Below are 20,445 nucleotides of genomic sequence, written 5' to 3' on the forward strand. Positions count from 1 at the left end.
TTGCACAGGATAGAGTAGCATGGAGAGCTGCATCAAACCAGTCTCAGGACTGAAGACCACAACAACAACAACAACAACAACAATCTGCATCATTCTTTAATTTTCATTGTAGTAGTGAATGTTAAAACTCTATTCCTCAAACCTAATCTCCAGTAGTTGTCTGCAACATGATTTTGCTTTCTGGTGCGGTACGGAATACTTAAAGTGAATTCCTTAAACTCCATTATTATCTGCATTAATGTTCTGGTTTCGATTGTCAGAATACTGAAACCGTACTCCTCAAGCTCGTTTCTCATCTGCACTTGTCGTCTCGAGCTTCTTTCCCATCTGCACTATCTGTTTGAAATATTCTTTTGATTTTCACTGTGGTGGTTAATTTCAAAACAGTATTCTCCTCAACCTTCTTTCACATCTACACTATTCGTTTGCAACATGCTTTTGATTTCCAGTGTAAGACTGAACACTGAAACTGTGTTCCTCAATTTTATTTCTCATCGGCACTAATTGTCCGTAACATGCTTTTGATCTGCACTGTGGCACTGAATATCGAAACTGTATTCCTCAAGATTCTTCCTTATCTGCACTAACCGCCTGCAGCATTTTTTTGCTTTCCGCTGCGGAATGCTGAATCTGTGTTCCTCAAACTAAGTTATCATCTTCATTAATCTTCTGTAACATGCTTTTGTTTCCAGGGCACTACTGAGTGTCAAAACATTACTCAACTTCATCAGAGAGCTCCTACAGCGAAGCTCTGAAGACGGCAGTCTCCCACAGATAAATGATAGGCTTCTCTTTGCGAAGATCTACGAGAAAAAGGATCATCCGCCTCTGAAGTGTCCTTCCTTGTAGTGGTTTTCAATCCCTCTGACATTCTTGTGGGCTCATTATGTGTATACTGAGTATCGAACGCGGTGTATTACGTTTCTTCCCGTGTATTAGTACTTATTGGATGCTGCTGGCATCCTAGGAAGATACAAAACGACTTAAACAAAATTTCTAGGAGCTGTGATGAATACAGCTAGCTCTAAATGTGAGAAAATGTAAGTTAATGCGGGTAAGTAGGACGAACAAACCTGTAATGATCTGACACAGTCAAGTCGTTTGAATATCTGGGTATAACGTGCAAAGTGATATGAAATTGAACAAGCATGTGAGACACCTGGTAGAGGAGGCGAATGGTCCTCTTCGGTTTATTGCGAGAATTTTAGGAAAGAGTGGCCCAGTAAAGAAGGCCGCCCATAGGACGCTGATGCGACCAATTCTTGAGCTCTGCTCCAGTGTTCGGGATCCGTGCCAGGTCGGATTGAAGGAAGAAATCGAAGCAATTCAGAGGAGGGCTGCTAGGTTTGGCACCGGTAGGTTCGAATAACACGTGTTACGGAGATGCTTCGGGAACTCAAATGGGAGTCCCTGAAGGGAAGGAGGCTTTTTTTTCTTTTTTTTATTCGAGAAACGCTAGTGAGATTTGAACCTAACTGCCGAACGATTCTGCTACCGCCAACATACACTGCGCGTAGGGACTAGGAAGATAAAATACGAGAAATTAGGGCGCACATGGAGGCATAGAGACGGTCATTTTTTCCCTCTCTCCATTTGCGAGTGGAACAGGAAAGTATATGCCTAGTAGAAGTAGTACAGGGTGCCCTCCGCCACACACTGTACGGTAGTTTGCGGAGTATCTATGTAGATGTAGACGTAGTGGAGCCCTTTTCCTGGCTCACTTGTGGAGATAAAGGTGCTTTGTCATATCTACCTAAATTCTCGTACAGCATATAAAAAGAAAAAAAACTGGCCCGGAAAACATTTCATGCACTTTAATGTAAGCAATCCAATTTACATCATTCTCACTCCGCCTTTCCCTGGGGACAGATAATGTAAGTTGGGTAGTCTATCTTCAGGGCCAGTTTTATTTTGGCCGCTGCGTGTGTCTTTGGTAACGGCAAAAATATATCGATGCTCTGATTGTTCATAAGGCAATAATACTTCTTATTCTGTTTGCTGCTGGCATCCACCTTGTTTTAAAACAAGACTTCCTAAAATTTTCAAGCGCTTTAATACATCACTGCTATTCTATGATCTAGAAGTTTTGAATTTTTCATTGAAAAGCTTCCGTCTATATCTGGGGTATTCGCACTAAGATTTTACGTTGGTTGTGCCCCAGCTGCGTCTGACAATAATTTTTGAAGATTCAGATATATAATGATTTCTATCGAAACAAGTGAATGACGTCATGATATCTGGAGCAAAAATCGACCATCAACTTTTGCATTCATATGGCTGATGTACAATAATTCCCAAAGTCGGGCTATTTGCAGCCTCGTGTCCTTCACGCCTACTGTTACATACCTTATTCGTTGTGCTTCTGCTTCCAGCATCTCAGTCTCTTTCTTGATAATTGCTGACAAATTGTATACCTTCCTGGATTCTCGTTTACGTTTATGGGAGTAGTTAGATATACTTTGTCATTAACTCGTACAACCATTTCTGGCAAATACACTCCCGGCGTAATTCGCATTTGCATGCAACCTTTACTCTGCGAGTGGAATTAGTGATTGATCCTCAAGGGTTTCTTTCTTAATGCACTCGCATTATTTTGTCAGTGAATACTCCTTTGATTATTTTTGCGGATTCGATAGTAAGCGTTGGTGCTGTTTCGTACGTTATCGCTGACTCTGCCCTGGTTGGTCTACCTTCTTCTGTGCTTCCCTCATGTACACAGTGGTTATACGAGGGTTGTCGAGAAAGTAAGTTCCGATCGGTCGCGAAATGAAAACCACAGTGAAAACCAGAAACGTTTTATGTGCAACAGTTAGGTACACCTTCTACCTACTTCTCTATATAGTCGCCGCTCCAACTTCCGAGTGCTGTCGTAGTGTTGTATCAACTTTCCAATATCCTCGTCATAGAAAGCAGCCGCCTGCGCTTTCGGCCAGTTATCTGCACTGGTCTGCAGCTCGTTGTCTGTGGAAAAATTTTGTCATCGTAGCCAGCGGTTCTTGGGGGCAGAGATGAGACTCAGGGAGAGCCAATTACTGACTGTATTGTGGGTGATCAAACACTTCTCATCGGAAACGCTGCAGGAGCGTCTTCATTGCCCCTGCAGTGTGCGGCCGAGAATTGGCATCAAGAAGCAACTGCTCAACAGTTGTGTTATGTGGGCTGCATGACACAGGCGAAATCTCTAATCAGGCCCTCATACTTGGCGGGAGACGCTATTCCCTATGCATCTTTACGTGCTCACTGTTCACTCAAAACTGAAAAGAGCGACGCGATACGATCGACGGGCATACTAGAGACACTGCCCAACAAATCTGTGCAAAGCTATACCGGATTTTCCCAGTAATCTCCATTTCGCGACCGATCGGAGCTTACTTTCTGGACAACCCTCGTATTAAACTTTCGCTACTTGAGAGGATCCACATGAAATACGAGTGATCATAGGACAATGAAACTTTGTGGGAACATTTTAAAGGAGATTCGAAAGAGAAATTACGAATAAACCATAGAAAGAAACACATTTTAATTTCCATATGAGAGGGTAACATCTGTTAATTGCATACCACGTTTACATTCCAGGTTATACACGTTGCTCAATGTGACGACTATCCGCATCCACGTTATACGGATACAATCTCACAATTTTTCGCAGTACTTTTCGAACGGTGGACCCTTGAATGTTGCCACGCGGAGTGGCCGCGCGGTTTGAGGCGCCATATCACGGATTGTGTGGCCCCTCTCGCCGGAGGTTCGAATCTTCCATCGCGCATGGGTGTGTGTGTTGTTCTTAGCATAAGTTAGTTTAAGTAGCGTGTAAGTCTAGGGACCGATGACCTCTGCAGTTTGGTACCTTAGGATTTCACACACGCCATGGAATGTTCAGCAGTTGTGACACAGCTCGTACACTGGCTGAAGATCTCACATTGCGTCCAGCATTCCCAATGGCAACAGCAATACTTATAACAACCTGTGGCGCAATTGGCTATCGGCCTGTTCCAGAAGCAGCTCGCAAATCTCCTGTTAATTCGACCTTCCGAGTCATAATCTTCAAGCTCAGAGGACCTCTCCGTATTCCTTAAATACGTCGATACTCGCGAAGAGTAGCAATACTGTTGCTGTTGTTTTGATCTGATAAAACAGTTTTACGAGTAAACGTCTATTCACCTTGTCGAGACCCACGTTGACTGTCTGCAACTGTAATGCATACTGATGCTTTCATTTCAACCCTACGTTGCCGTACCAGAACCGGCGCATAACACCATAACACTAACGCTACTTACAACGCAAATCCTGCAGTACACAGTCTGAACATCATTCCTATAAAGTTGTGTATCCATATGGTAAATATTTTTCCGTCTGCACTGGCTCAAGTAGCGAAAGTTTAATTGCAACAACCCTGTAGTTTCCCTTGAAGGAATTTTGTACTGGGAGTCCGAAACCTTTGGGATCAAAATTACACAAAATGTACAGGATCTTAAACGTAGATTACGAACTATTGGTCAGAAATGAATATTTGTTTTATTTGCATGAACAGTATACATCTCGCAGCGGGTACAGTTGCTTCATACTCACATGTACCTAGGTGATAGGGTGCGCGCCTGTTGAGGCACAATGAGAACACAGCCCAGGTAAACAATGCGGAACAAGTTTATTACATATTCATAAACGCAAGTCTCCTTCGTGAAGTATTAAGTTACATACATATGAAAGTTCGTTTGGTACTATGAGCCCCTCAAGGAAGGCAAATGGTGTTTGAGTGGCTGAAGTCCAAAGTGAGTAACAAAAATGCTCAAGTCCAGATTCACATGGAATGTTCTAGAGTTAATAACACAATTTGTCTTGATCTCGGCAAAGAAAGACAATGTCCACTTACTTGGCGTAAGGCCAAGTCTTAAGAAGTAGTCACTGCCGTAATCTCGGTAAAAATTAGAAGTTAAACACAGCACGGCGCCTGTTCGACGATGGATCCTTAGTGAGAGATGTGATTGATAGACCTCTACTGTGGTCGGTGCCCGGCCAGAGAACTCGAAGGAAAAACTGATTCGATAGCTGAGACCGAACTGCCATTACGTGTTTTTTTTTTCCTTTATTGATTTCCGATTCCTCCCACCTAGGGAGGGGCGGGCTGACAGCAGCTTAATACGTTGCTCTACAGCTGAGAGAAAAGTTAAACAAACAATGGTGAGACAACAAACAATAGATAAAAAGGCGATAAGACGGTGACTTCGTTAAAAACAGTAAAATGGCGGAAATTGGCGGAACGAAAAATACAAAAACACGGCATTAACGATGCGGATGAAGACACACAGGAAGGAGACATGCACAATTAAAAAAACACGGCAACAGTCTGGTTTCTGTTCGCATGAGATAAAAACACAACTAGCGACAGTATGGTGGCTGTTTGCAACACTGATGGGGGACGCACAACACTGAACACTCACTTAAACCAGCACTGTAGAGGCAACACAGAGGCATATGGGGGGGGGGGGGGGGGCGGAACGATGAAGGGGAAAAGGGGGGAGGAGAGGAAAAGAAAGAAAGGGGGGAGCCAATGGAGGGACGGGACATAGAAAAAAAGGGGGGGTGGGCGTATGCTAGAGGGAGTGGGAAAGGCAGTGGATGGGAGAGCAAAAGGGAGGCAGAGAGAGGGTAGGTGGGGAAAAAACAGGATGGAAGGGGGGAGAGGGAGCCCGTAAAAAGGACAGAGGAAGGGAGGGGCAGATGAGGATCAGACTTGATAGAAGGGATAAATGGAGGGAGAGAGGGCATCATCCAGGAGGGGGAGTCGACGGAAGACACCTTGGGAAAGGAGATGAAGGGTGTAGAGGTGGAGGGTAGGGGGGACACAGTGGTCAAGGTGGGGGCTGGAGAGGAGAGGAGCAACCAGGGGATAAGAGGGATCAAGGTGGCGGGAGGTGTAGAGGATATGTTCAAGGAATAGGAGCAGATGGGGGAAAGGAATCAGATCGTAGAGGATCCGAGTGGGGAACGGGAAGCGTATACAGAAGGCAAGTCAGAGTGCATGGCACTCGAGGATGTGGAGGGACTTATAGAATTTGGGAGGGGGGGGGGGCGGATATCCAGGTGGGACTGGCATAACATAGGATGGGACAGATTAAGGATTTGTTGTAGGTGTGGAGGATGGTAGAGGGGTTCAACCCCCATTCCGTGGTTGCATGCCGGCCTAAATACTGTTGCTGCAGATGGGTACAGCGCGCCCAGCTACCGAGTATGTGGCGTCGTGTAGGAAAATAGTACTGTAGTTGTGGAAGCGTGCTCTGCTGGGAGTGGAGTTGGCGCCTTTCTTGACGGCGCTGCCGCAGACGCCGTGGCCAAGTCGGCCTGTTGTTGTCTTGAACGTTTGTCAACACACGAGGCGAGTGCGGATCGGTGTTTGGCAACAGGCGCTTTTGCCTGTTATGGCTGACGATGTCTGTAGCATGGCCACCTGCAGGACACTGGTGTGTGGCTGGCTTCAGGTTGCTCTCTTGTAGGAGGGACACAGCATGATGTTTATTTCAAATGACGTTAATACCAGCCTACGCTAACAGAGTACAATCTCCAACTCCTGTGGATACACCTATCTTCTGGTCGTTGGTTGTCCAGCAGTGCAGTATCATATTATATTTGTGTCACTATTAACTTTATAAATAACAAATAAAAATAAAGAAGCCATACTTCAAAATTACGACCAGTCTTATAAATGATATGAAGTTTCATATAATTTTAAGTTAAGCTGATGGCCAAATGACGGAGTCCCTCTAAAATTACCGGTTCTGTTCGCATGCAAATCATGTTTATAAAACATATATTGATAGGGACTGGATGGGCACACAAACACAAAACTCACTAGAAAAATAAAATTCTAAGAGATTGTGTTGCATATCAAACGATTTCTCTTGATCTGAGGATTATGAAACTGAAACTGGATTTTGTCTAGTCAAGGTATTGCGAGTTTTAAATCCGCACAAGGCGTGACAACACTGCGAACCGTCGCTGTCAGCACAAATCTCTGCTGCTACATGAACACAAATCGATGTTACCAAAAATCTTGAAAAGTTCTTGACTGATCCATTTCAAATTTTCACACGATGTTCTCATAATTTTTCGGACTGACATAGGCTACATTTTTTAAAAATATATATGGCGTATAAATAGATATACACCATATCAAGGGGACATGTTGTTGGCAAAAATCTGGAAAAGTTATTGACTCATTTAATTCAAATTTTTACACGACATTCCCATATAGACACCTTGATGGACATAGGCTATATTTTTTAATACATTTTAGCTCGGTGCATAAGTTCTTAGCGTTTTTGATTTCCAAGTTGCTATTCCAGCCGCTACGCGTTTATTTATCGATTTTTATTTTTTATTTCTAGTTCACTGTTGCTATTTGAGTTTACATGTTGTCATTTTGAGATTGTGAGTGGCGCTGCATATGCTAGAAAATGCAGTGCCAAGTGGAGAAATGGGAACATTTCCGACATATTCATCTGTTTCAGTTCAGCAGAGGGGTGACAGCAGCGGAGACAGATAGAAACATTTGCGCCGTGTATGGGAATAATGCCATTGGAGAGCGCACGGCAAGAAAATAGTTTTATCGTTTTAAGGAGGATAGTTTTGCATTAGTGACTCTCCTCGTTCAGGAAGACTTTCGGAACCTGATGAAAATCCTGTAAACGTATTTAATCCACCGTGTACTGCAGAAATGGCGAATGTGATGAACTGTGAACATTCCATCATCGTGCTACATTTGCTTGCAATGGTGAAGGTTCAAAACTCGAGTATATGGGTACTGGATGCTTTAAGCCAATACCACAACATCAGTGGGTATTGTGCATCTCTGCTTGCTCGTCATCAATGGGCTCGTGAACAATACCGACCATTGCTATCCTGCATCGTTACTGCTGACCAGAAATGGTGTCTTTATGACATGAGCGCATCCACAAAAGATTATGTTATGTGTCTGGTGGAACAGCGATGGTGTGGTTTACTACGAATTGCTTGTCGAAGTGTAACCATCACTGCTAACATTTATTGCCAACAACTGAGGCGTCTTGCAGACGCTGTCCGAGAATGAGATCAGGAAGACTGTGTGAAGTGATGCTGCTCCATGGTAACGCCCGCCGGCATTCTGCTAGACTGACATAAAACACTATACAGGAGTTGGCTTGAGAAGAAACTCCGCACTCACCTGATTCACCTGACCTTGGACCTTCTCCGCTCTCCATCGAACAACCTTCAAGGAAATTCACTCCGAAAATGGCTCGACGAGTTCTTCGTCTCAAAACTATGTGATTCCTAGTCGAGAAATCGAAAAGTTGTCCTGGCATTGACAGACTGTTGTAAATAGTGAAGGAGAATATATTATTGATGACTAAAGTCTGTGTTATGTGTATTTGTTGTATTTATTAAACTTATGGAAAAACGCTTCGAACTTATGCACCAACTTAATATAATGCGAGGGCTATTCGGAAAGTAAGCTCTGATCGGAGGTGATATGGAAACCACTGTTAAAATCAAAAATGGTTTATTTGCAATAATTGGCTACACCTGCCAGCCACTTCGCTACGACTTTGACATTTGTTGTAGCGTTGTACCAACTTTCCAATACTCTTGTCATAGCAAGCAACCACCTGTGCCAGCTCGTTGTTTGTGCCAAAACGTCGTCTTCGTAGCCAGCAGTTCATGTGACCAGAGATAAAACTCTGTGGGGACCAATTACGAGCTGTATTGCAGGTGATCAAACACTTCCCATGGAAAACTCTGCAAGAGCATCTTCATTGCACCTTCACAGTGCGGCAAGGATTGCCATGAAGAAGAAACCGTATGATAGTCGTGTTATGTGGGCTGCATGGCATCAGGCGAAATCTCTCACCAGGCGCTCCCACTTGGCGGGAGACACTAATCTCTAGGCATCTTCAAGTGTTCACCGTTCGCTCAGAACGGAAAAGAACGGCGTACGCGATCGACAGAAACACTGTCCAACACACATGTGCAAAGCTTCATAACATTTTCACCGTGGTTTCCATTTCGTGGCCGATCGGAACTTTCTTTCCGAATAGCCCTCGTATGCACATATTTTCGAGGACCATTCGGAAAGTAAAGTCCGATCGATCGCGAAATAGAAACGACAGTAAAAATCCGATGAAACTTTGCACAGATGTGTTGGACAGTGTCTCTAGTATGCCGGCCGATCGCGTGACGTCGCTCTTTTCAGTTTTGAGCGCACAGTTTGCACGTAAAGATGCATAGAAACAAGTTTCTCCTGCCAAGTGTGAGGGTTTGGGGAGAGATTTCGCTTGAAGCTATTTAACCCACTTAACACGACCGCCATGCATTTCCTTCTTCATGACAATTGTCACCCGCACTCTGCAGGGGCAATGAAGATGCTCCTGCAACGTTTTCGATGGGAAGTGTTTGATTACCAACAATATAGCCCGTAATTGGCTCCCACTGAGTTTCGTTTCTGCTCACATGAACCGCTGGCTATGAAGACAACATATTGGCACAGACAGCGAGCTGTAGGCCAGCCGGAAAGCACACGTAGCTGCCTTCTGTGACGAGAGCATTGGAAAGTTAGTACAACGCCACGAGAAATGTCTAAGTCTGAACGGCAACTATGTAGGGAAGTAGATGGAAGGTCTTGCTAACTGTTTCAAATAAAACATTTTTGAATTTCACAGTGGTTTCCATTTCGCGATCGATAGGACCTTGCTTTCCGAATAGCCCTCGTGTATAATATGTAATATGGACAAGTTGTCAGCAAAAATGTAGAGAAGTTCTTGGCCTTCTTACTTTAGATTTTTACATGGTACTCTAATAAACATTCAGACGGACATAGGCCATATGATTTTTAAACAAGTATGCGAGAAAGAAAATGTGTTACGCTGTGCTGCGAAAATGTACTGTTACGTTTTCATTCTCATAGTCGGTTTTAGTGGAAAACACGATAGTTGTATTGGCTTCCGATTAGAATACTACTACGGAAACTGAATCACTTGAAACCTTGAAATCCTAGGCCTTTGCAGAATAAAACTATGCAAAATACTGTCATTGAAGATACTATCCTCAGATCCAGAAGCAAGAGACGTCTCTCATGCCCTGTATACCAATGATCCCAACCGATTTTCCCATTTGCTTTAAGCGTCTTCAATTCTCAAAATGGTTCAAATTTCTCTGAGCACTATGGGACTTAACATCTGAGGTCATCAGTCCCCTAGAACTTACAACTACTTAAACCTAACTAACCTAAGGACATCACACACATCCATGCCCGAGGCAGGATTCGAAGCTGCGACCGTAGCGGTCACGCGGTTCCAAACTGAAGGGCCTAGAACCGCACGGCCACTCCGGCCGGCTTCAATTCTCAATCAAGGTTTCATTGGCAGTAACAATAAGCAAGTTCAAGGTCAAAGAAAAAGGAGAAGAGGAGGGAGGAGGAGGAAGTGCACAAGAGAGGGAAGAGGAGGAGATGTCAGAGGGAGGGGGGGGGGAGTAGGAATTTAGGACATATTTCCAATTCCCTTATATACACTATGTGATCAAAAGTATCCAGACACCTGGCTGAAAATGACTTACAAGTTCGTGGCGTCCTCCTTCGGTAATGTTGGAATTCAATATGGTGTTGGCCAACCCTTAGCCTTGATGATAGCTTCCACTCTCGCAGGCATACATTCAGTCAGGTGGTGGAAGGTTTCCTGGGGAACGGCAGCCCATTCTTCACGGAGTGCTGCACTGAGGAGATGTATCGATGTCGGTCGGTGAGGCCTGGCACGAAGTCGGCATTCAAAAACATCCCAAAGGTGTTCTGTAGGGTTCAGGTCAGAACTCTGTGCCGGCCAGTCGATTACACGGATGTTATTGTCTTGTAACCTCTCAGCCACAGTCCGTGTATTATGAACACGTGCGCCGCGCTGAGTGGCCGCGCGGTTTGAGGCGCTGTGTTACGGATTACGCGACCACTCCCGCCGGAGATTCAAGTCCTCCCTCGGGCATGGTTGTGTGTGTTGTTCTTACCATGAGTTACTTTAAGTTAGTTTAAGTAGACCTCAGCAGTTTGGTCCCTTGGCAATTCACACACATTTGAACATGAACAGGTGCTCGATCGTGTTGGAAGAAGCAATTGCCATTCCCGAATTGCTCTTCAACAGTGGGAAGCAAGAAGGTGCTTAAAACATCAATGTAGGCCTGTGCTGTAATAGTGCCACGCAAGACAAAAAGATGTGCAAGCCCTCTCCATGAAAAACACGGCCATACCATAACACCACTGCCTCAGAATTTTACTGTTTGCACTAAACACGCTGGCAGATCACGTTCACCGGGCAGTCGGCATACCCACACCCTGCCATCGGATCGCCACATTGTGTACCGTCATTCGTCACTCCACATAACGTTTTTCTACTGTTCAGTCGTCCAATGTTTACGCTCCTTACACCAAGCGAGGCGTCGTTTGGAATTTACCGGCGTGATGTGTGGCTTCTGAGCAGCCGCTCGAACATGAAATCCAAGTTTTCTCACCTCCCGCCTAACTGTCATAGTACTTACAATGGATCTTGATGCAGTTTGGAATTCTTGTGTGGTGGTCTGGATAGATGTCTGCCTATTACACATTACGACCCTCTTCAACTGTCGGCGGTCTCTGTCAGTCAACAGGCGAGGTCGGCCTGTACGCTTTTGTGCTGTATGTGTCCTTTCACGTTTCCACTTCGCTATCACATCGGAAATAGGGGACCTAGGGATGTTGAGGGGTGTGGAAATCTCGCGTACACACGTATGACACAGGTGACACCGGATCACCTGACCATGTTCGTAATCCGTGAGTTCCGTGGAGCGCCCCATTCTGCTCTCTCACTATGTCTAATGACTACTGAGGTCGCTGATATGGAGTACCCGGCAGTAAGTTGCAGCACCATGCACCTAATATTGAAACCGTATGTTTTCAGAGGTGTCTGGATACTTTTGATCGCTTAGTGTATTTAGCAATTGCCAAGCTTTGCCAGGTTCTCTAGTGAAACTGTATGAGCCAACAGTGACTCGATAACGAAGCCCAAAATCTGAACGCCGGAAGACGGAACGAAACACGACGTGCGAGTCAATCTGTGGGGGCAGCAGGGAGTCCGAACGCCTGGTAGAGATCAGCACGGAGATCAACACAAACGTGACCGGCGCGAACGAGTGACACTAGTACGCCGAAACAGAGCACGACAGCAGGCGAAAGGCCAGGTCCGAGGTAGGTGGGATCAATGTAAGAACGCCGGCCGGAGTGGCCGAGCGGTTCTAGGCACTACAGTCTGGAACCACGCGACCGTTACAGTCGCAGGTTCAAATCCTGCCTCGGGCATGGATGTGTGCGATGTCCTTAGGTTAGTTAGGTTTAAGTAGTTCTAAGTTCTAGGGGACTGATGACCTCAGCAGTTAAGTCCCATAGTGCTCAGAGCCAATTGAACCATTTGAACCAACGTATGAGCTGTTGGTCAGCCCTATCGCAACTGACCGCTACATGCCAGATGCTGCGTCCCTGGCCATGCCACGCTTCGCGCCCTCCATGCACACTAGCTCATCTGCATCCATCTCGATGTCTGCTGGCGGTGATATTAAAGCAAGAATTATTGATCTGTCTTCATCAATGTTTAATTAATTAACAGTTATTAAAAACATATTTTAAGTAACACTACTTATCAGAATTGAGGTACCGACAGGGATGGGGAGCCGTGCCGACTCCAGTAGCGTGGACAGCTGCGCTAGATTTCTCGGCTGAGGATTTATGGCATGAACAACCAGATCGAAATGGTCCCATAGATTCTCGTTTGCGGTTAAATCCGGGGAGTTTGGTGGCCAGGGGAGAACACTAACCCATTGTGGTGTTTTTCAATCACGCAGTGTACTTCGAGCTATGTGACACGTTTCACTGTCCTGCTGGCACATGCCATCGTGTCAAGGAAAAACAAACTACAAATGTTCAAATGTGTGTGAAATCTTATGGGACTTAACTCCTAAGGTCATCAGTCCCAAAGCTTACACACTACTTAACCTAAATTATCCTAAGGACAAACACACGCACACCCGTGCCCGAGGGAAGACTCGAATCCCCACCGGGACCAGCCGCACAGTCCATGACTGCAGCGCCTTAGACCGCCCGGCTAATCCTGCGCGGCAAAAAAACAAACTACATGTAGGGATGGACACGGTCCCCAAGAATAGATGCATACTTGTGTTAATCCATTGTGCCATCCAAAATGACAAGATCTCCTAGGGGCTGGCACGAAAACATTCTCCAGACCTCAATGCTCCCTTCTCCAACCTGGACCCTACCAGCGATTGTCGCACGCTGTTCGCTTTCAGATGTTTCACGCCGTACGAATCAACAGCCATCTGTCCAATCGAGCATAAAACGTGGATCACCTGAAAAGGCCATCTGTTGCCGCTCAGTGCACGTTCAGTTGCGTTCGTTGCAGATGAACAGCAGTCAACCTCGGTGCATGAACCAGGTACCTGCAGCGGAGACCCATACGCAGCAACGTTCGCTGAACGTTCGTTGAGGAGACACAGTTGGTAGCCCCTTGGTTCATGTGAGCGGTATCTTGCTGCACGTCTTGCTGCAAAGGCTGGTTATTCAGACTTCTGACAGGTGATCATTTTAATGTAACTGGGCAGTGTAGGTCACCGTGAACAACAATCTCTTCCAATAGATGCTACTAACGTTGGGGATAATTTCTAACAACGGGACCGCGCCTGCTCGTCATCACAGATTTCGTCCAAATGTATGCTATATGCAGGGCTTGGCCAAAAAAGAAAGTGAGAGAAGTGGGAGATCCAGATGGCCAAGTGTTTAGAAAAAAAAAATATTTTTGACTTGGGTCGTGCGGGAAATGAACCATTTGCGTTACCAGGTAGTGGTTGGCTCAACGGAAAAAGTACAGATGGTAATCTGAGGGTCGTGGAATGGAGTCCCTATAAGAAAACTGTTTTTTGTTCCTTTTATTTTCATATTTTACGTTACTTACGCTGTAAATAATCCGAAATAATGCTCAGTATATTGTATTCATTAATATTTTCATAGAAGTCATGAAAAGGTAAAGGAAAGGGAAATTTTGGATTGCAAATAAATTTCCAAGACAGGGTTTTACTAACAGCACCCACACCGATTCTCCAAATAGCATTCAAAAAATGGAGTGTAAAAGAAGTGTACAGAACTTCGTTTTCCGTTAGTTAAGTATTGATCCTCGAGCAGCCCTCGGTAGCTGCGCTCTGACAATAATTTCCAGGCGCAGGTAAAACCGGTCCATCGAGCGTGATAAACAAAATACATCCCGAGAAGTCTGTATCAAAGTACATAACATTGCACATCACCAGCGATACTTGCCAATATTTGGCGAAATGCCGCGTTACGTGTGGTTTTCTGCCAAATTGTGCGATAAGAGGAAACCTTTCACGAAAGTAAACAAAGTTTTTCTTCTATACAAACTTTAAAACAAACTTGTTACTGAAAAAAGCGGTGTTTATAACGTGGGCAACATATATCGCACCAGAGCGCTTAAATCATCAACTTAAATATAAGTTAAGTATGTAATTTTATCACGAAGTTCTCGGGTACACCTTATAATTCCTTCCTGTAAATTTATTAGCAATCCCGAATTTTCCTTTGCCTTTCCTTTTCGTGCCTTTTATGTAAATATTAGTAACTGCAGTGTATTGTGGAGTAATTCGGTTTATTTGCAGTGCACGTAACGTAAAAAGTGAAAAGAATAAAAAATGGTTTTCACATAGGAACTCGATCCCACACCCTCTGATTACCGTTCTGTACTCTCTCCGCTGCGCCAACCTGGTAACTCTGCTCACACAAATGGCTCATGCTTCAATCGACCCACTCAAGAACTGATACTTTTCTTCTACACACTTGGTCATATAGCGCTCTCACTTACGCCACTTTCATTTCTGGCCAAACCCTTCTGCATACCATAAATGTGGACGAAATCGGCGATTCGAATTGTAAAAGGGAAACCTACCACGAAAACTTAAGTTACACAAAAAAGCTGATAAAGTAAGTGCACGTAAATATATTTATGTGGAAACGGATGGATAATGTCAAGCAATATTATTTAGTGGCCGATAGTGTCTGTTGTGTTCATCAGAACCTATTTTTATTATAAAAAAATGAGTTTATTCTTTACAAAGGTGCTTTCATCTGAAGCAATCGATTTGGAATGGTGGCCATAGATTTATTATAAGAACGGCGAGTCCAGTAAAATTAAATGATAACACCATCCATAGCAGCATGAAAGCGAGGCTGCGGTTCTAATTCATCAATGTAAAAAAAAATGATTCTGCTCAATCCACTAATAATGTAATCACCTTCGAGGATGATCACATTCAAACTGTTGCCTTTCGGAAGAACACACTTCCACTGTCAGACACACAACATGACAAGAAATCGGAATACCTCAACAAACAGAAGCACAAATCCGTTCGTACAAAAATGGAGGGGGGGGGGGATAACCAAGACAGTTTAGTTTGAAAAATTTACTGCTTTGTTGTTATGGACTAGATTTTGCTTTTTTCATTGACGTATTCTGGTTCTTCTAATGATGTGTGTCTGAAGATAGAGGCTTGTTCGTCAAACGATTTTTTTAATGTGATCAGATTTTTAAGGTGATTAACACTGAGTGTGGATGAGCCGAATTATTGTGTCAATTTAACACCATACCTTTTGGCAGACCAGTTTCTGCAGTACAATGACTAATTTCCACAGATCCACAACATATATTTTATCATCCTCTGCGCCGATGCACCCGCCCCTTTCTCTCAATGAGTTTTATCGGAACATTCCGCAGGATCGCTGAGACTTTGTCTGCGAGAACAACAAAGAAAGTGACTTCCAGCTGACTACAAAAGCATATTAACGAATACCAGTAACGATGGCGTTTATTGTTCACCCAAGTACGTGCATTCACTATTTTCCCCGCTGTTGAGAGCCTAATAATAGTGCGGGATCATTTTTCATAAGGAGTATTTAAAGTATAGCAAACTCTGTATTATCCATGATACCTTATTAACAACTTCATGTACAAAATATCAGCTTATCTTCAGTCAACGACCAAAGTTTCGGCCTGCAGTATTGTAAGTAACAATGTCCGTTCTAAATAGACCTCTGTTCCTGTTGTTATTCAGCGGCAGTTATCAGTATAGAGGCATCCCGGGATGGTTCTTTCGAAAAATTCACGGCCGATGCCTTCTTCGCGTCTGTCCAGTCGTAGCTTATGCTGTTTTTCTAACACCCTGATCGCCAACCGCCGGCCGCGGTGGTCTAGTGGTTCTATGCGCGCAGTCCGGAACCACGGGACTGTTACGGTCGCAGGTTCGAATCCTGCCTCGGGCATGGATGTGTGATGTCTTTAGGTTAGTTAGGTTTAAGTAGTTCCAAGTTCTGGGGGACTGATGACCACAGAAGTTAAGTCCCATAGTGCTCAGAGCCATTTGAACCATTTTTGATCGTCAACCGGACATCCAAGTCATGATCTTTCTTTCCTGATCAACGGCGTCATAGATCTTAAGCAACCTGGAGCAGATAAAACCCAGCTATTTATTTTTTTTTTTATTTTTCGGCTTTCCTGCTGATTTTATTACCGTGGTTTATATCATGTTTAAGCACAACATCAAGTAACAGTTTAATGAATGTTTACTATTAGTAATACCCGTATAATTAGTCTCATACAGCTGCTCCTCTTCGTATACCTTACTTCTTCCACGTTGCTAATGAGACCTAAGGAATACATTGGTGAACGAAAAGCACGCGTCTGAAGGAGAATGTTTGATAGACCTGTAATATACTCTGCCAAAACTACGTAATCTTTCTTTAATATCCGAATATCATTTCTGTCTTCGTCTTCGTCACATTTAATATTGGTTATAAACTCATCGATAGCGTTTGAAGCAAAAATATGCTGTTCGTCGCAAATGTTTATTCCTTAACTATGTTCAGAGTTTTACATAAATTGTCGAATTGCCAGGACTCCGATATAAATCACAAATTATGTTTCGCCCTTTCACTGAAATTACTCATGCATATTTCTCTTTTTCAGTTCACACTGACCTGTCAAGAGAAAACAATGGAGAAGATGGTTCAGATAATTCAAAACTGCAGCTGCAGTACCTGCAGCGCAGGGAACGACATCTTGGATGGCATGCTTCAGTACCCGTCCCCTCCGGAGGGTGAAACGCCCAACAGGAACACCGATGGCCGAACGAGCCTTGGGTGGATGGTAGAGAGCAATGAAGAAAGGTCTCCTGACAGCGAAAACCAAGACTCGACGGAGAACGAGAGGGTCCTGGTCCTCATCAAGAAAAACACGGACAACGAAGAAAACGAGGAGGAAGGTGAAAGGCAGGACAGCATAACTGAATCGGACGACAAATATGTACGCACAGATAATTTCGAAAAAGAAACAATCAAAAACTTGCTCCAAGAAGCCGAAATGGCAGAGTACTATACAGAAGAAAAACTGAATACCCTGTGTAAATACTATAAGCTAAAGGAAAACTCGAAGTCTACAGACACATTTAAACACGACATCCTCAATGTTCAGCACAAAAAAGCATACACGAAGGAGGAAAACGGTGAGCATCACCACAACGGTGGCCAGGGCACGAGGCATCACCACCACCCACATCGTGCAGGTGCTCACCACTCTTCTCAACAACTGCACAAAAGTGACGGCCAGATTGACCCCACTCTGGATGTTTCCGCAGATCAGCTGAAACCTGCCACAGGCGGAGAGGACCTGAGCTACATCCCATCCAGTGAGAAAGACAGTGACAATGCTGCTGTACAGGAGCACACAACCATTTAGGTAATACTATGATTCCTATGAGGACAGTTTACCTACCACACACAAAATAGTCACCCCGTAGGTAACTAAAGCTTTATTTATTTCTTTTTTAGAAACAAAATTATACTGTGTGGGAGTTGCCAACCACTGTGCATGAAACTCGGCATAATTTTCGTATTCACTACTATTTCAGAAGATCATCACTGATAATAATTGGACGTTTGCAATCTTGATGTGCCTAAAAGAACTGCACTGAACCAACACAAACAATAAGAAAATATTATTTATATACAAATACGCAGTGATAAATAGGCTTGAGGGATGTATTTGTTTTGTTACTGTTACAGATTGTGTGGTTTCTTTATAAGATATATATATATATACATATAATTGACTTTACAAATGTAACCAATTTTAACTTAAATATTTCCTTCGGAAACTCTTCAGATATTATTTCCTATTATTCTAATTATTATTTAATTGTATTTGAACTGTATATAGCTGTTAAGTGGCTTCTGTTAGAACAAACTGTTAGATACTCTGGTCAAGTTGAGCCACATTAAAAAAGACTTAAGTCAAAAAAGCATATGACATTTTTATTCCTTTTTACAGAATGTTACGAAGACGTCTTTTCTTGTACTCTGTTGCTGATATTTTGTTTGTTTTTAAATACAGAGCAATAATTGTAAATGGTGATTATATTTTATATTTATATGTACTTAATTAAATTTCTTAATAAAATTTTGTTTAATGTTATGTAATCTGTAAATGTTCTCAATAACTGGAACTGTTCATTACAAAGTATGAAAATTATCATCAAGCCTATGACATAAAAGTCCCTAAATCTATTAATTATGGGCTGGTATTTGAAACAAAATCCCATACGAAGTGACCCGAAGGATGGAATACACTTGTATAATTCTTTTATGATACCTCTTTGGATTAAAAAAATTCTTCATATACCAGAGCAGAGGCATGAACAATCCGTGTTGACCTGTCAAACGAAATAAATGTGGCAGCTTAAGATTCTTTTGAGGGACTTTCACCAGTGCAAAGTTAGCCATGTACTTAAATGAGGTTTCCACTTTCCCTTGAAAACAGAACTACTATGTCATTTCTGGCCATACTAAGGAAAACAGTGTAAATAGCAGTTTCGTTTACATAAAAAATCTTTTTTAAGATGAGAAAATTTGCTGATTTGTAATGTAGAGCTCCTGATGAAATGGCAACAGTGATAAGGAATGTTTAAAAAACTGGCAAAAAAATAATCCTCTACAGATAAATCGACTAAGATTGCTGCCATTAGGTCTAAATGAAATGAAAATCTCTGTTTCATCCGTTGATGATATGAGGTGTATGCTGCTGAAAATTGATTTAATTTGAGTGTTTATCGCACTGTACATGTCTGCTTCTGTTCAGTAAATATTTTGTCGATTAAATAGTTGTACATGTAACGGAAATCTCTGATGTACTAAGACACATGAAATACGTACGAAACGTAGGCAGGTATGATAGGTTTTTTTTTTTTTCTTTTGGTTCAATTCATGTCACTTCAGCACATTTTTCCCAGTATACAGGATGAGTCACCTAACGTTACCGCTGGATATATTTCGTAAACCACATCAAATACTGACGAATCGATTCCACAGATCGAACGTGAGGAGAGGGGCTAGTGTAATTGGTTAATACAAACCATAAAAAAATGCACGGAAGTATGTTTTTAACACAAACCTACGTTTTTTTAAATGGAACCCCGTTAGTTTTGTTAGCACATCTGAACATATAAACAAATACGTAATCAGTGCCGTTTGTTGCGTTGTAAAATGTTAATTACATCCGGAGATATTGTAACCTAACGTTGACGCTTGACTACCACTCCTCCGCTGTTCGATCGTGTGTATCGGAGAGCACCGAATTACGTAGGGATCCAAAGGGAACGGTGATGGACCTTAGGTACAGAAGAGACTGGAACAGCACATTACGTCAACATGCTAACACCTTTTTATTGGTCTTTTTCACTGACGCACATGTACATCACCATGAGGGGGTGAGGTACACGTACACACGTGGTTTCCGTTTTGAATTACGGAGTGGAATAGAGTGTGTCCCGACATGTCAGGCCAATAGATGTTCAATGAGGTGGCCATCATTTGCTGCACACAATTGCAATCTCTGGCGTAATGAATGTCGTACACGCCGCAGTACATCTGGTGTAATGTCGCCGCAGGCTGCCACAATACGTTGTTTCATATCCTCTGGGGTTGTAGGCACATCACGGTACACATTCTCCTTTAACGTACCCCACAGAAAGAAGTCCAGAGGTGTAAGATCAGGAGAACGGGCTGGCCAATTTATGCTTCCTCCACGTCCTATGAAAAGCCCGTCGAACATGTACCTCACCCCTCATGGTAATGTACATGTGCGTCAGTGAAAAAGACCAATAAAAAGGTGTTAGCATGTGGACGTAATATGCTGTTCCAGTCTCTTCTGTACCCACGATCGAACAGCGGAGGAGTGGTACTCAAGCGTCAACTTTAGGTTACAATATCTTCGGATGTAATTAACATTTTACAATGCAACAAACGGCACTGATTACGTATTTGTTTATATGTTC

General features: G+C 43.3%; 1 protein-coding gene across 2 annotated transcripts in view; it reads left to right on the top strand.

Annotated features, from left to right (window-relative positions):
- Positions 1-18,592, top strand: part of LOC126184787 (uncharacterized) — a 355,721-nt gene extending 337,129 nt beyond the window's left edge. The window contains exons 4-5 of one of the 2 annotated variants that reach the window (XM_049927359.1): positions 17,085-17,852; positions 17,945-18,592. In XM_049927359.1, the coding sequence (XP_049783316.1) occupies positions 17,085-17,852 (768 nt within the window). In that variant the 3' untranslated portion in view covers positions 17,945-18,592. Of the gene's footprint in view, positions 1-17,084 lie in introns of both variants that reach the window. The other variant, XM_049927358.1, reaches the window with a different exon arrangement.
- The last annotated feature ends 1,853 nt before the right edge of the window (positions 18,593-20,445 follow it).

This window comes from Schistocerca cancellata, chromosome 4 (genome assembly GCF_023864275.1).
Source record: "Schistocerca cancellata isolate TAMUIC-IGC-003103 chromosome 4, iqSchCanc2.1, whole genome shotgun sequence".
Lineage (NCBI taxonomy): Eukaryota > Metazoa > Arthropoda > Insecta > Orthoptera > Acrididae > Schistocerca > Schistocerca cancellata.